General features: G+C 40.2%; 2 protein-coding genes across 7 annotated transcripts in view; one reads left to right on the top strand and one right to left on the bottom strand.

Annotated features, from left to right (window-relative positions):
* Positions 1 to 15,763, bottom strand: part of LOC100555440 (D-serine dehydratase) — a 459,449-nt gene that overhangs the window by 247,988 nt on the left and 195,698 nt on the right. The window lies entirely within an intron of this gene.
* Positions 1 to 15,763, top strand: part of setd2 (SET domain containing 2, histone lysine methyltransferase) — a 102,619-nt gene that overhangs the window by 28,120 nt on the left and 58,736 nt on the right. For 3 of the 5 annotated variants that reach the window (XR_001731049.2, XM_008123475.3, XM_008123474.3), the window contains exons 1-2: positions 1 to 592; positions 7,835 to 7,981. The exon at positions 1 to 592 is cut by the window's left edge and continues 563 nt beyond it. Coding sequence is in view for 4 of the 5 variants with exons in the window: in XM_008123475.3 (XP_008121682.1) it covers positions 537 to 592; positions 7,835 to 7,981 (203 nt within the window). In the remaining variant the exon portion in view is untranslated. The remainder of the gene's footprint in view (positions 593 to 7,834; positions 7,982 to 15,763) is intronic. The other 2 variants (XM_008123477.3, XM_008123476.3) reach the window with 2 other exon arrangements.

Genomic DNA, 15,763 nt, shown 5'->3' with positions numbered 1-15,763 from the left:
TTCTCTTGTTATTACTGTACTATTATTATTTGGATTTTTGTGGGCAAAGAAAAAGGGGCGTTTGGACCTTAATGTGCCCCAGAACATAAGCAAAAAAAAAAAAGGATATTTATCTCTCCAGAAGAAGGAAATATCTGAATGGTTTCCTGTTTAATTTTGGGGCCCGTCTCCGGAGGAGGACAGCATGGCGTGACCAGCATGGTTTGCAATTTGTAGTTTTATTATTATTTCGAGGTTGGATTATTATTTCTCTTCCCAAGCAACCACCGACCGTGGACCTCATTGGTTGCAAATTACTTTCCTTGTGGCTTCCAGACCAGGATGTGAACCAGGTGCATGGAGTAAAACAAGTCTAAAAGAAGAAGAAGCAAAGGTGCTGCTCTTTTGGGATTTCTTGCTTTTTCTTCCAGCCTCTTGCAATTCCTTGCCTTGGGGTTGAATCCCAAGAACCTCAACCTTTGGATCAAGAAAAGGAGAAGAACCGCTTTCTCTATGCAGGGAGGAAGCTACGCTGATTCTTTCTGGGGCGGCTTCTGATGAAGAAGAGGCCGAAAATGGGGGATTTCTATGACCCCGAACATCCCACCCTCGAGTAAGTATTGCACAGGCACACACAACCGCTTCCCTGCACATTTGGGGTCCCCACAGGCTCCCCATGCAAATCCAGGGCTTCTCTATGGGTTTTCTGCTCGCGTCAGACACTGAACACACCATCCATGATCCACCTGTGGGGCCCCACAAACACCCCATAGAGCTCAAGGACTGATTTAGGGGTTCTTTTAACCTGTATCTGCCTGAAATCCCATATACAGGCCCCCATGCACATCCAGGGAGGATTTGGGGGTTTTCTGCCTGTATCAAATGCTTCGTACCCCATTTCACACCCATCTGCAAGCCCCACAGATTCTCCATGCAACCCAATAGCTGCTTTTGGGGTTTTTCCAGCCTACGTTAAATTACATCAAATCAAATACCCCACAGGTTTCCCTTGCAACTTGAGGACTATTTTATGCAGTTTTGGCTGTGAGTACTCACTCCCATTTCAAATCAGCCTGTGGGCCCCAATAACCCCCCATGCAGCAGATACTGAACACCCCATATCAGATCCCCTTGGAGACCCTACAGATTCAGTTAAGTAGTTCTAGAGCTACTTTTGAAGGGTTTCAAGTTGCAGAAGATATTGAATATGCCATATTACCATATATCACTTGTAGGCCCCATAGATTTTTCCATACAGCTCTTAGGCTAGTTTACAGGGGTTCAGACATTAAATACCCCATATCAAATCCACATGTAAGTCCCATAGACTTCCCTGTGTGCTCCCTCCCCCCAATATATATAGAGAGAGAGATAGGGGAGAAAGAAGGGAATTGAACTTTGCTTTAGGTTTACATACACCCTTAGGATTACATGTACCTTATACTTTGCTATAGGTTTACATGCACCTTATACTTTGCTATAGGTTTACATGCACCTTATACTTTGCTATAGGTTTACATACACATGGTTTGCTATAGGTATACATACACGTTATGCTTTGCTATTGGTTTACATGCACCTTATACTTTGCTATAGGTTTTCACGCACATTATACTTTGCTATAGGTTTACACATTATGCTTGGCTATAGGTTTACATACACATTATGCTTTGCTATAGGTTTACATACACATTATGCTTTGCTATAGGTTTACATACACATTATGCTTTGCTATAGGTTTACATGCACCTTATGCTTTGCTATAGGCTTACATACACATTATGCTTTGCTATAGGTTTACGAACACATTATGCTTTGCTTTGGATTTACATACACCTCATGCTTTGCTGTAGGTTTACATAAACCTTATACATTGCTAAAGGTTTACATACATCTCATATTTTGCTATAGGTTTACACACACCTAATATTTTGCTTTAGGATTACATACACCTTATACTTGGCTATAGGTTTACATACATTGCGGTCTAGCCCCCACCCTGACAATATAACGATTTGGCCTCTCATGGAAAAATTCTGATCCTAAATGCTGGCCAGAGAAAATGATAGGGTCCTGTTAAGAGTAAGCCCATGCCCCATAACATAATGGGGGATGTCTCTTGAGGGTCTCCCATATAATTCCCTTGTAATGTGGGTCCCCCTTAAGGAGTTATTTACACATAATGGGGGGCTTTATCTTGAGGGTCTCCCATATGATTCCCTTGTAATGGGGGTCCCCCTTAAAAAGGCCTTCCCACTTAAGGGGGGGCTCTCTCTTGAGGGTCTCCCATATAATTCCCTTGTAACGCGGGTCCCCCTTATGAAGGTCTTTCACATAATGGGGGGTTTTCTCTTGGGGATCTCCAATATAATTCCCTTGAAACATGGGTCCCCCTTATGAAGGTCTTTCACATAATGGGGGGCTTTCTCTTGGGGATCTCCAATATAATTCCCTTGAAACATGGGTCCCCCTTATGAAGGTCTTTCACATAATGGGGGGTTTTCTCTTGGGGGTCTCCAATATAATTCCCTTGTAATAGGGGTCCCCCTTAAGAAGGTCTTTCCACATAATGGGAGGCTTTCTCTTGAGGGTCTCCCATATAATTCACTTGCAGTGGGGTCCCCCTTAACAAGCCCCACATAATGGGGGGCTCTCATGAGGGTTTGCCATATAATTCCCTTGTAATAAGGGCCCTCTTTGATAAAGTATTTCCATAAAATGGGGGGCTCTTTCTAGAGGGTCTTCTATATAATTCCCTTGTAATAAAGGCCTTCTTTGATAAAGTCTTTCTATATAATGGGGGGCTCTTTCTAGAGGGTCTCCCATATAATTCCCTTGTAATGGGGGTCCCCCTTAAGAAGGTCTTCCCACATAATGGGGGGCTCTCTCTTGAGGGTCTCTTATATAATTCCTTTGTAATGGGGGGTCCCCCTTTAACAAGCCCTTCCCACATAATGGGGGGCTCTCTCTTGACGGTCTTCCATATAATTCCCTTGTGATAAGGGCCATTTTCAATAAGCCTTCCCACATAATGGGGGGGGGATATAATTTCCTTGAAATGGGGGTTCCCCTTTAGCAAAGCTTTCCGATAAATTGGGGGGTTCTCTCTTGAGGGTCTCCCTTGTAATAAGCGCCCATCTTATGAAGGAATCTCCATATAATTAATTTCCCCCCTCAGCACGACCCTCTGCAGGCCGTTTCTAAGACCCCTCCATTGGCCCTTCTTTTTCCGCACTTCGGGCCTGGTGGGAGTGAGAAGCCCAGCTAGGCCGCACATCCCCAGCCTCGATTGAGAGCCCTCCCTGCCTCGGGGGACTCTGAGGCAGGGAGAGGGAAGGAGGCATTTGCGGGCGAATAGCCAAATACCTGGAGCTTGGAGGCCTCTTGGTTCAAGATGGGGATAAAGGGGTCGGTGTTTAGGGGGTCTTCCATCATTAAAACTGGGGGGAAACGTGAAAGAAAGCCCCCCAAAATCCTTTAAATGTTGCTTCCCTCCCCTCTCAATCAAGATTATGGCAGGCTGTCTTTCTCCTGTCAGCCATTGATTTCTCCATGCATCTCAGCCTCTTGCCTTTAACTCACAATTTATTTATTTTTCGAGGGGGAAATTAGTCTATTATTTAGACAGGATTCAATCCCATCGTTAGCTTAAAAAAAAGGGAGAAATAGTTTTATGATATCGTAATACAGCAGTCAAAGAAAAATTATATTTAGTGTTATGTTGCAACGGCAAAGCACAACATGTGCTATTTAGTAATAGCCAAAATTCCCTCAGGCAAATGGAGGGCCTTCTTTGTTAATAAATAATAATAATATTAAATTTAAATGCAATACAAACCAGTACTATACAATCCAGGGAAATTCAAGGCCTTCTTTATTAAATAATAATAATAATAATAATAATAATAATAATAATAATAATAATAAATTTAAATTAAATACAAGCCCCTTATTATAAAATAATCTAAAATCGTCCTGAGAAACTGACATGTTTGCTGATGGTTCAGTGAAAACTTTGCTTTCATTCACAAATTGATGTAAAATATTACTTAATGAGCTATCTTAGAGGTTAGTCTTAACATAAAATGTCCATGTTTTGACTCACCTCTAAAATAACTCATTAATATTACTACTACTACTACTAATAGTAATAGTAATATTTCTTACCCACTTCTCCTCATGGCTCGAGGAAGCTTACAGAATAATTAAAACACTGTAAAATATTGTAAAATGATAATAATATAATAATAACTTTATTCTTATACCCCGCCATCTCCCAAACAGGACTTGGGATGGCCTATATATGAGACAAAATATCCGAAATGACACAAATACAAGCAATCCATCAAAGCAAAGAACATAGGTTAAAATAAAAAAATAGTTAAAAAAATAACAAAACAGTTAAAAACCCAAATTCAATAAAACATAAGAATATAGAACAGCTGCGTAAACAATATTCAGCAAAACCACAAAATATCACTACCAAATACATTTATTATTAAAATGTATTTTATAAAAGGTACATATTAAAACATATTTCTATAAAATATATAATGAAGTACACAAAACAGAGATTAAACCAATGACACAAGTTTAAAATTTGTGCTTTAAAAAAGTACGCCTACACTAATATTCCACAATCTTATATACAAAACACTTCTGGTCCCAAACATTTGGGTAAGGATGATGATGATGATGATTATTATTATTATTATATTTATACTCCGCTTTATCTGTCCTGCAAGAGACTCAAAGCGACTTAACATGAAAGCATCAGCATACAATATAAAATATAATAATAATAATTTTATTATTACAAATTATTTATACTCCGCTTTCTCTCTCCCGAGGGATTATAATTACAAAGTGGCTTATAATTAAAAGTATGATCACATAATTCAAAATATACAAATATGCAAACATTAAAACATAATTAAACACAACAGTATTAAAAATTCACAGTTAAAAAATCAAGGGGAAGACAAAATATTGTCTTTTAGGTGTTATTAAATATGGGACCCTTATAAGATACAAATAACCCACATCACAGAAGTGTGCTAATGAACCCCAAAAAATTATCATTTCCCTAGAAAGCATTTCAGGGCTTCTAGTAGGGGGATTTTGCAGGGTGGCATCTCTTTTTTATTAAAAAAAATCCCATTCATTCCCTTTATTTATATATGTTTTGCATCAAAATGTGTCTCTCTATTCATAGTCCCTCAATTAAAAGGATTAGTTGCCTGCATTGGAAGCTTCCAGGGGTAACTGTTCGCTTTTGAAACAGATTTGTGCATTTTTAAACATCATTATAAATCATTGTATAAAATGCAAAATTTGCAAAAACAGAAGTGGAGAAAAGCTCAGTGTGAACTGAACTTTTCTCCACTTCTGTTTTTGCAAATTTTGCATTGTTTTATATATGTGGTCATTCATTTGCTCTCTGGGCATGCCACCGTTGCCCAGATGTGCCCTAATTCAAGAGAACCCATTCTATTTTCAGTGCAAAATTTCAAGGTTCCCAATGGATAAAATAGATTGGTCACTAGGTATGCAGCTGGTTGCTTGCGGTGAGTAAAAAAATTGCCTCTAGGTGACTAAGGAAAGGAGAAACTTTATTATTTATTTTAATAGCTGAATTAAATATGTCTGGGAAGGCAGGCTAGTAGGCGGGCTAGTGCCTTCCACAATGAAGGGACAAAGAGTGACAAATACTGCAGAAAAGTATACTATCATAGACCCACTTTCTAAGGGATAAATAACATTAAAAAGATGAGTTATCTCAGGTAATATGCCCAAGATTGCAATATATTCAGTGTTGTTTGTAATTTGTTCTATTAAAAATGTGCCTGCAGAACTGTGTGCAGAACACACAACAGAAAGTCTAGTAAACAAACCCTGTAATCCATAAAATGCAAAAGCCAAATGCAGTTAAGCCATTTTTAAAAAAGATTTCCCTCTAAATATAGATATTATTGAAAATTTGCAGTAGTTACATTGACAGCTTGCAGAATCTCCATGCCACCACCAAGAAGGCTCAGGAGTCTGTAGGCACTTTGATAATTGCATTATTATAATAATAATATAAAATGTATTATTATTATTATTATTATTATTATTATTATTATTATTATTATTGAAAAATTGTAGTGGGGTTACATTGACAACTTGGAAAGTATTGCAAAATCTCCATGCCACCACCAAAAAGGTCCTGTAGTCCATAGGCACTTTGAGAATTGCATTATTATATTGTTATTAAAAATAAAATGTATTAGTATTATTATTATTATTATTAGAAGCCCCGGTGTTGCAGCGGATTAAACTGCTGAGCTGCTGAACTTGCTGACCGAAAGGTCGGCGGTTCGAATCCGGGGAATGGGGTGAGCTCCTGCTATTAGACCCAGCTTCTGCCAACCTAGCAGTTTGAAATCATGTAAATGCGAGTACATCAATAGGTGCTGCTCTGGTGGGAAGGTAAGGGCTCTCCATGCAGTCATAGAATCAGAATTGGAGGAGACCTCACGGGCCATCCAGTCCAACCCCCTGCAAGAAGCAGGAAAATCTAATTCAAAGCACCCCTGACAGATGGCCATCCAGCCTCTGCCAGTGACAACCTGACCTTGAAGGTGTCTAAGAACAACGCTGGCTCTTCGGCTTAGAAATAGAGATTAGCACCAACTCCTAGACATGGCTAGACTTAATGTCAGGGGAAAACCTTTACCTTATTATTAGTATTAAAATTTTGCAGCGGAGTTACATTGACAACTTGAAAAGTATTGCTGAATCTCCATGCCACCACCAAGTAGGCCCTATATTCCATAGCCACTTTGAGAATGGTATTATTATATAATAAAATAAAATGTTTTTTATTTATTTATTTATTTTTCAAACTTATATGCCGCCACTCCCCTAGGGCTCAGGGCGGCTTACAAGAACTGGCTAAAATCAACAATTTAAAAACATCTTAAAACATCTTTAAAAAACATCTTAAAACATCCTAAAAGCACCTTTTAAACATCTAATAGAACTCAAACGCCTGCCGAAACAGGTGTGTCTTACATTATTACTATTAAGTACTAATGAGCTTGAGCAGCTTCCAAGGTAACATGTGACTGAGAAAATGTTGGGCAGAATGATGCCAGGTAGTGTAAAGGCAGGAAAACATTTCTACGTTTTCATAATAATAATAATAATAGTTTTATTTCTTATCCACCTCGCTTCACGGCTTGAGGTGAGTTATGATATTGCTAAAACATATAATCAAAGCACATAATCATTTAAAAACACTCCGTAGAATAGACATATTAAAACACATTTCCATAAAATACATATTAAATGACACAAAACAAAAATTAGGTGTAGAATAGAGTCATTTCACTCATGGAGTCATTTCGCTTATTAGCTTGAGTGGAATAGATTCAATCCTGCCTCCTACATCTGGGCATCCCCTGGGCAACATCCTTGCAGACAGCCAATTCTCTTACACCAAAAGCGATTTGTAGTTTCTCAGGTTGCTCCTGACATGAAAAACAAACAATGCTGTAATTAATTGCAAAAAGATAATTTCAAGGGATCTGATGCTGTGATGTCCATGCCTATGTTTCAAACCCAGAAGGAAAAGGTGATCGATAGAGCCTGAACAGTGTTGATATCCAGTATGTGTGTTTTTTTTAATTTTCTTTTTCACCAGTGACTTTGACTAGATGCATGTTATGTCACCTTTCGAAGTGTCAGGCTGCTATTTTTGTTTCTTTCGGAGAAGGTGGCTGAGTAAGTTGTGCCCCCTCCTTGCTTCCCTTCTCTCCGCTGTACGTCTAACCCGCAACCGTTTGTCTTGAATACTATTTTATTTTTATAGCACAACTTTCATGTCGAAGGACCCCAGTGGACATCATAACCCTAATACCTCCAGCATCCCCGAAATGCACTCACCTCTGAGGTGGAAAGGGGCAGACAACTGGTGTATCTTTCCCCAGAATATGGATGGGTCTGAAGAGGTAGAAAGGTAAAAAGATTGGACGAGGGCAATAGGGTAAACCGTTGTTTTTGCAAAAATAATGAAGCATATCGTCGTCATCGGACGCGGCGTTACGTCTTCCGCTGCTCACCGAACGGCGGAACACAGAACATCTTTTAAAATTTGAATTCAGCTTCTACTTTACTCACAACAAAGCTAGCAAAATGTTGTTTTTCTTCTATGTGTGAGCAATGCCTTTTATGGATGCACTTTCTTGACAGGTGGTGTAAATTGTTGGAAAAGTCAGTTCTGCTCAAGACTTTTTCATTTTTATTATTTCGCTAGCTTGGGTACCCGTCGTTGCCCAGGTTATTTGAAAAAGTCAATTTTTAATTGTACAAAATACATAGGCTTGTGGGTGAATTATAACTCACATCATGCCAGGTTAGCCCCAAGAAACTTCATCTATACTTCAAGTATGTTATGTTGAGCAAGTATGCTCTAGGTACATAATTAGTGGGGTTCAGTGTGCTCTGTGGCTGTAGGGTAAACTATAACTCCCACAATGGTGAGTCTGTCCCCTCAAACCCCTCCAGTAGGTTAAATTACTCATGCGGGTTCTGTGTGTCAAGTTTGGACCAGGTCATCATCGGTGGAGGTGATAGTTTCCCTGGTTGTGGGTGAACTACAACTCTCAGAAAGGAAGTTCAGTTCTCCCCAAACCCCTTCAGTAATCAAATTTCGGCATATCATGTCTCTGTGCCAAGTTTGGCCCAGATCCATTGGTGTTTGGATTCACAGTGCTCTCTGGATGTAGGTGAACTACAACTTCCCCAAATCAAGGTGAATTTTCCCCAAAGACCTCCAGTATTTTTGCTGGTCTTGGGGGGTTCAGTGTCCTGAGTTTGGTCCTATTTTATCTTTGGTGGAGTTCAGAATGCTCATTGATTGCAGGTGAACTATAAATCCCAGTACCTACAACTCCAAAATGCCCAGGCCAATTCCCCTCTCAACCCACCAGTATTCAACTTTGGACATATCGGGTATGCATGCCAAGTTTGGTCCAGATCCATAATTGTTTGGGTTCATAGTATGCTCTGGATGTAGGTGAACTACAACTCCTATACATTCCTCCAAAGACCTCCAGTATTTTTTTGTGGGTCATGGGGGTTCTGTGTGCCAAGTTAATTCCAGGTCCATCATTGGTGGAGTTCAGAGTGCTTTTGGATTGTAGGTGAGCTATACGTCTCAGTCCCTACTACTATAAATCATGGTGAATTCTCCCCAAACCTTTCTAGTATGTTCAGTTGCCGATCAATTCCTCTGTTTGCTGTGTGTCATAGAAAAGAATAGGAAAGGGTTATGGGAGAGGCAGTGGGTGGGGTCATGCAAATTCTACACCAGTGGAGAGAGTAAGAAACACTGGGATGCCTGTGGTGGGGGAAACACATAACATCTAGGATGAAATTGTCCCTGTCTGAAAGCCTTCACTTGAGTGGTGGGGAGGCTGGTGTTTGAGGAAGACATTGGCAGGACTTTTGGACATATTTACGGCACTCTCTATAACCTGCAATGTCATTGGATGGAGGGCCATTGGTATCTCCTGACCCATGGGAGCTTTATTTTTGTGGAGGCAAGAGCTTGTCTGTGCAAGTTGACACCCCAGACACACACACACACACATACATATATTTTCACTTTTATTATGTGTATAGACAGGTTGGTTTTTTTTTGTGATTTTAATTAATTTACAAATGCCAGCCATTCCATCAGCTCCCATTCTTTTCACTTTGGCCTGTGATATTGGCTTTAAAAGGAAACTTATTTTAGCGCTGAAATCAGTCGGCCTTTTGTGCATAGATTATTCTCTCTTTTTAAACAAAAAACAAAAAAACTTTCCAATCTCCATTGCAATGGCTGAATTGTGACCATATAAATGTGACTTGTGTCTTCCAGAGGCACACATGTAATCCAAAGTATTTCACAGTGTGGGTGGCCGCTTGCGTGTTTCTCCTATGCGCATATAATTGGTTACAGAGCAGCATCTATTGCTTTGCAAAAGAAAACATTAGATCTTTGAGGGTATAAGAGAATATGTGTTAGAGCAGCGTCTAGTGTCGATTTTCCCCACATTTAAAAAACTGCTTTATCTTGATCAATACTTTTCTTCCAGTCTCTCAGGAGTGTTCACAAAGTGTTCAATATGTGCCACAAAGGCTCTTTTGGAAGCTACTGGGAAAGATAGCTGGCTGTCAAAATAAAAGGAAAAGCATGCAAATCATGGCTGCAGGATGCTTTGTACTGGGCTTGAGAAGATGGCTTCCTTATAGATAACAATATCTTGACCAGAGCAAGGGCAGGCATTGACAGCTTGTCTGTCTTAAAAGCAGATTGCTTGAATTTTTCTAAAAACTGGAAACGAGGTTTTCATGTATTCCAATTTTTTCGTTTTTATTGCAAACAGGTTGAATTCAACCTGCTTGCGTCTGCTTGGAATGGCTGTAAAGTAGCCCTTCGGAATATTACAAAAAACATGGCTAGTTGGCTCCATCTCTTAACTGGGAAGCTGGCAAATCCTTTGTGCTTCTCCCCTCCTTCAGCCCATTTCCTTAATGTAATTACTGCAGGGGAGCTCAGGTTTAAACTAGATTGATGTGATAGTAGGTAGCTCGTAGATTAGGATGCTTTATTGTATAAATGGACACGTTCAGCTGCGTTGGCAGTATTCATTTTTGTGCGCTTGGAGAAGCAGAAGAAACAATTCGGACACTCGGTCAATGCTATGTCTTTATTTGTCGTATCAGAAGCGAACCAAGGGTACAATAGTAATGTATTTAAAAACATCAAGTTAAAAATTTATACTAAACTTCCTTTGACCAGAAGCTGGCCACTTGGAGTTACTCTGGTGTTGCTATAAGAAGGTCCTCCATTGCACTTGTGGCAGGGCTCAGTCTGCATTGTAATAGGTGGTCTGTGGTTTGCTCTTCTCCACACTCACATGTTGTGGGCTCCACTTGGTAGCCCCATTTCTTAAAGTTGGCTCTGCATTTCGTGGTGCCATAAACACAGTCTGTTCAGTGCCTTCCAAGTCGCCCAGTCTTTTGTGTGCCCAGGAGGGAGTCTCATCTGGTCTCAGCCATGGAATGAGGTTCCGGCTTTTAGCCTGCCACTTTTGGACTCTTGCTTGCTGAGGCGTTCCTGTGAGTATCTCTGTAGATCTTAGAAAACTATTTCTTGATTTAAGGTGTTGGCATGCTGGATTATATCCGAACAGGGGATGGGCCGGAGATGTCACTGCCTTGGTCCTTTCATTGTTGGTTGCTACTTCTTGGCAGATGTCCGGTGGTGCAGTACTGGCTATTATTATTATTATTACAATATTTATATCCTGCCCTTCTCACCCAACAGGGGACTCAGGGCGGCTTACAATAAAACGCATATATAAAAATTATACAGTGCAATATAAATCAGTTAAAAAATTATTAACTTACATCAGTATTCATAAAACACATTATAAAATACAGGTAGGCGTGTTCAGTTCAAAAAAACTGGGTCTGTCGATTGAGTTCAGCGTACATGATAATAATTAACGCTGCCAATTAATATTCAAAAGCTGTGGCCCCATAACCAAGTTTTAACCTTCCTATGGAAGGATAGGAGGGAGGGATCCTGCCTGACTTCAATGGGGAGGGTGTTCCATAGGCGGGGAGCCACTACTGAAAAGGCCCTGTCTCTCGTCCCCGCCAGCCGCACCTGTGAGGCTGACGGGACCGTGAGCAGGGCCCCATCTGATGATCTTAAGCTTCGAGGTGGGTCGTAGCGGGAGACATGTTCGGACAGATAAGCTAAACTGTATAATTTCTCCAGTGGTGTGGGGTGTAGACATCTTGTGATAATGCGGCATGTCTCATTAAGAGCCACATCCACTGTTTTAACGTGTGAAATGTGTTTCACACTGGGCATGCATATTCAGCAGCAGAGTAACGAAGCGCAAGGGCAAATGTCTTCACTATGTCTAGTTGTGATTCCCAGGTTGTGCCAGTCAGCTTTCGTACGATGTTATTTCTAGCGCCCACTTCTTGCTTGATGTTTGGATAGGTCAGAGCACGGCCTAGGTAACTCCCAAGTATCTGGGTGTGCTGCAGTGTTCCAGTGGGATTCCTTCTCAGGTAATCCTTAGAACTCAAGATGCTTGTCTGTTCTTAAGGTGAAAAGCACATGTCTGTGTTTTAGATGGATTAGGAATCAGGTGGTTTTCTCTGTAATAGGCAGTAAGATACCTAAAGCTTTGGAGAGCTTCTGTTCAACCATTTCAAAGCTCCCTGCTTGGATGGTGATGACATGATCATCCGCATAGATAAAACACAGCATAGATGTCCCTTCTGACAGTGGCTGATCTTTTGTGTAAATGTTGAACATTGATGGAGCAAGCACGCTCCCCTGAGGCAGGGTGTTCTTCTGTTTCCGCCATCTGCTTCTCTGGCTTCTCCGTCAAGGCTGAAATTCTTAAACACAAAGAGGGATCCCATAGCAAACCAAGATCTGCTTTTCTCTCTCCTTTCTATTTGATTACTAAAAAGGCAACAAAGCTCATGCTTATTCTTAACTGAAACAGGTGAAAGGGGTTTTTGGTATGTGTTTGTATACATTTTCAGGTGTAATTATCCACCCCAAAGCCACGTATCCTGACTAATTGTTCCAGAACAAAGTATTGTTGGTTTAGGATCCTCCTGGGCTGTAAACATCCTCATACTGCTTTGTTTTAGCTGGTTCTGCTAATAGGAGGTTTAGTGGGGTGAAAAGCTGCATGTGTCTGCATTCATCTCATTACAGAACTCATGGAAATGGAAGTGAGGACAATTCCAGGGTGCTCGTTTTGTTGAGAAGGCATTCAGTGAGGCTTCTCGGGGTTTGTTTGTTTTTTTAAGAATAAAATATAAAGTAAATTGGGAATCATCACTAGTACAAATAAGGAATTCTCATTAGCTCATGCAAAATAGAGCACATATGTTTGGCAGTTCAGCTACCAGAAAGTCATCTCTCCTTCCAGATTGACCAGAAAGTCCCTTGGAAAAACAGAAGCAAATTACAATATATTACTGCCTTCTGTTTTCATAGTAAGAGATGCATACAGCTTCAGCTTTGCAGCTTAAGCTTTGCTAAATAGTAATAATTATTGTTTTAGTACCCAGGAGGGAAATACTGTAATGGGAGGCAGAAACGATAACAATAAGTTTATTTGCAGCCCAACAGGTCTATATGCATAATCCACCTTAAAGTACCCTTTAAGAATATTATGCAACTTGAGGTTTAATAACATGGTGCAATTTAGCATAGCAGTTACTGGGAGTCGAAAGACTTTGCTGATATTTTTTCAAGCTATCTACCAATGGATCTTAATCAGTGGGGATTGACAGTGCAGTCAGTGGAGCAAATTCTTGACAGAAACCGGAGGGACCTTTGACCCCATGGTGGCCTGCATTTGACCTGCAGTGGCTTTGCTGGGGTTTTGGTAGCTCCTGTGTAAGAAGGCTTAAGAATCCACGCCGTTCTGGATTTGCAGGGTGCATTTTGCCCCAAACATTGTCTATAACTGTCCCCGGAGGTGTGCAAAGTGCTGAAATCATATGGCCGAAGTCTTAAACTGCATTTCATGGATGAAGTTCTGCTGTGATCATAGTTTGGGGACAAAGAATGAACATTGAGGTAGTAAACATTACAAAAGAACTGAGAGTTTAAGGGAGGGCTTCTTTCTTTAAATCTTTCAAAACAAAGAAAGCCCTTCTAAGTGCAGATTCTGCACCTCCTGCCTTTTTTTAATCCCTTCCAAAAGCAACAGCTTTTCCTTGAAACTTGTAGGCAGTTGTGTTGCTTGGGGGTTTATTTCCCCAACGTTCCTGTGGATATAAATACAGTATTTTAAAAAGAAATTCCTCTCCCAGTGGAGCAGATCATGTGTAACTTTAGTGCTCAACTGACTGTTTTTGCTGCATATAAAACACTTTTGAGATGGATAGAGTCAAACAGAGCAAGGTAGTTTGCTCAATTATTCTATTGTAATGCACCAGGGAGACAGTAATGGCTCTGGAAGAAAGGATGTGCTCTGCACCTGCATGGCTTCACAATCACTTCCTTATTAAAGAGACTAATGACTGTCTCTGCGGGCATGAAAGTGAAGGTAAGAAGGATGTTATGGCATGTCATTTTTTATAAAAGCCTGCTCTTGATACTTTCTTCCTCAGCTTAGTTAAAGTGGGGTGGGTTCTAAATGGATCCTCATGAAATCAAATGAATGGATGTTGGCTGAGTTGATGAGTCAACTCGATCGGTATCTATTGCACGCACAAGCTTGAATTTAAAGTCTTGATACACGAAATGTGTCGTGTGCTTTAGATGCTTTTATCTGTGAGAACTCATGATAGATGGCCTTCCATATGACTCACAAGATTTGACCCCAAAACCCACCTCTAAAGAAGTTATGACACGAAAACATAACTGCTAAAATCGACCTGTAAAATGTGTCACTGCTACATGCTGTACAAAATATATTTCATTTAACTTTTCCTATTAAATGCTTGTTGAACCAGGACACTTGTGATATACCTTCTGGAAGCTGCTCTGACTTTAGTGAACTATGAGAAGGACATTTGAAACTAGGAGACAACCTTCAAGACGGTATCTCGCCTTACCTGTTTTTAAGGGTAGCTCATAAATTAGAGATGGGGTAATCTTTGAGTATAGAGGTGTGCTGCGGGATATAAATATTTCTTGATGTTGTTTTAAAAGTAACTTTTTTATTTGCATTTTCCCTGCTTTCATGTGGGGTTTTGAAAGTGGAAGTTGTCCTGTATTTTAATCAGACTGGAGATGGTGTGGCCGAAGGTGTGAACCTTTCAAGAAATATGTCTGTAAAGTTAGAAGACTTTCCTAGTTTCACCTAGCTTTAATGTGTAATACGTGTTTAAATGTGGCCTTAACTGTCCATTTTACCTATCTTGGTTGCATGCCAATAATGCAGTCTTGTCAGTGTGTTTTCTCTTTGTTTTGTTTTGTTGTATTTTCAGATGCCATTTCATCATCTGAGTGTTTTGTTAGTTGTCTCCACAACAACCGTCTCAGTTGCAAAAGTCAATAATCCTGCATTTTCTGCTTGCCTTGAGACTTTTAGAACAGGCATAGGCAAACGTTGGTCCTCCGGGTGTATTGGACTTCAACTCCCACAATTACTAACAGCCTACAGACTGTTAGGAATTGTGGGAGTTGATGTCCAAAATATCTGGAGGGTCAAAGTTTGCCCATGCCTACTATAGAGCTATCTGACATGTTTTGGTTGTCTTTGCCCAGGTGAACCACTCATGTACAAGAATCCCTTCCAATGCATCTTTCCACAACATACATTTGTACAAAGTTATCTTGAAAGCATGAAAAGGGCTGTATAGATTTTTCTGGCTGTATGTTATTGTTATTTTTCCCCCTTCAGCAAGTTTTATTCCCTGCAGGGATTCAGATATTTGAAAGCCTCATCCCAGAAACAGCCTTCTGAAAAAAGAAGGATCTAGTGTGTTCAGAGAGTGAAACGGCCATCCTTTTCATATACTCTATTTGTGAGTCATTCAAATTTGTGAATCATTAATATATTAATAATACGCTTTATTTATGTTCCACTTTATCTCCTCGGAGGGACTCAAGTGGATTGCAGTTTACACATATAAGGTAATCATTCAGTGCCTTTTATACAACAACAACGTACAATACACAGACAAAGATAAAGGCCTCCCCTTTTTTCATCTCCGGCATCTGGAGGCAATGCTCAACACCGGCCATGGGGAG

Source organism: Anolis carolinensis, chromosome 6, assembly GCF_035594765.1.
Source record: "Anolis carolinensis isolate JA03-04 chromosome 6, rAnoCar3.1.pri, whole genome shotgun sequence".
In the NCBI taxonomy this organism is placed as follows: domain Eukaryota; kingdom Metazoa; phylum Chordata; class Lepidosauria; order Squamata; family Dactyloidae; genus Anolis; species Anolis carolinensis.
The sequence above is the reverse complement of the archived record's forward strand: the minus strand, read 5'-3'. Positions and strand labels throughout refer to the sequence as shown.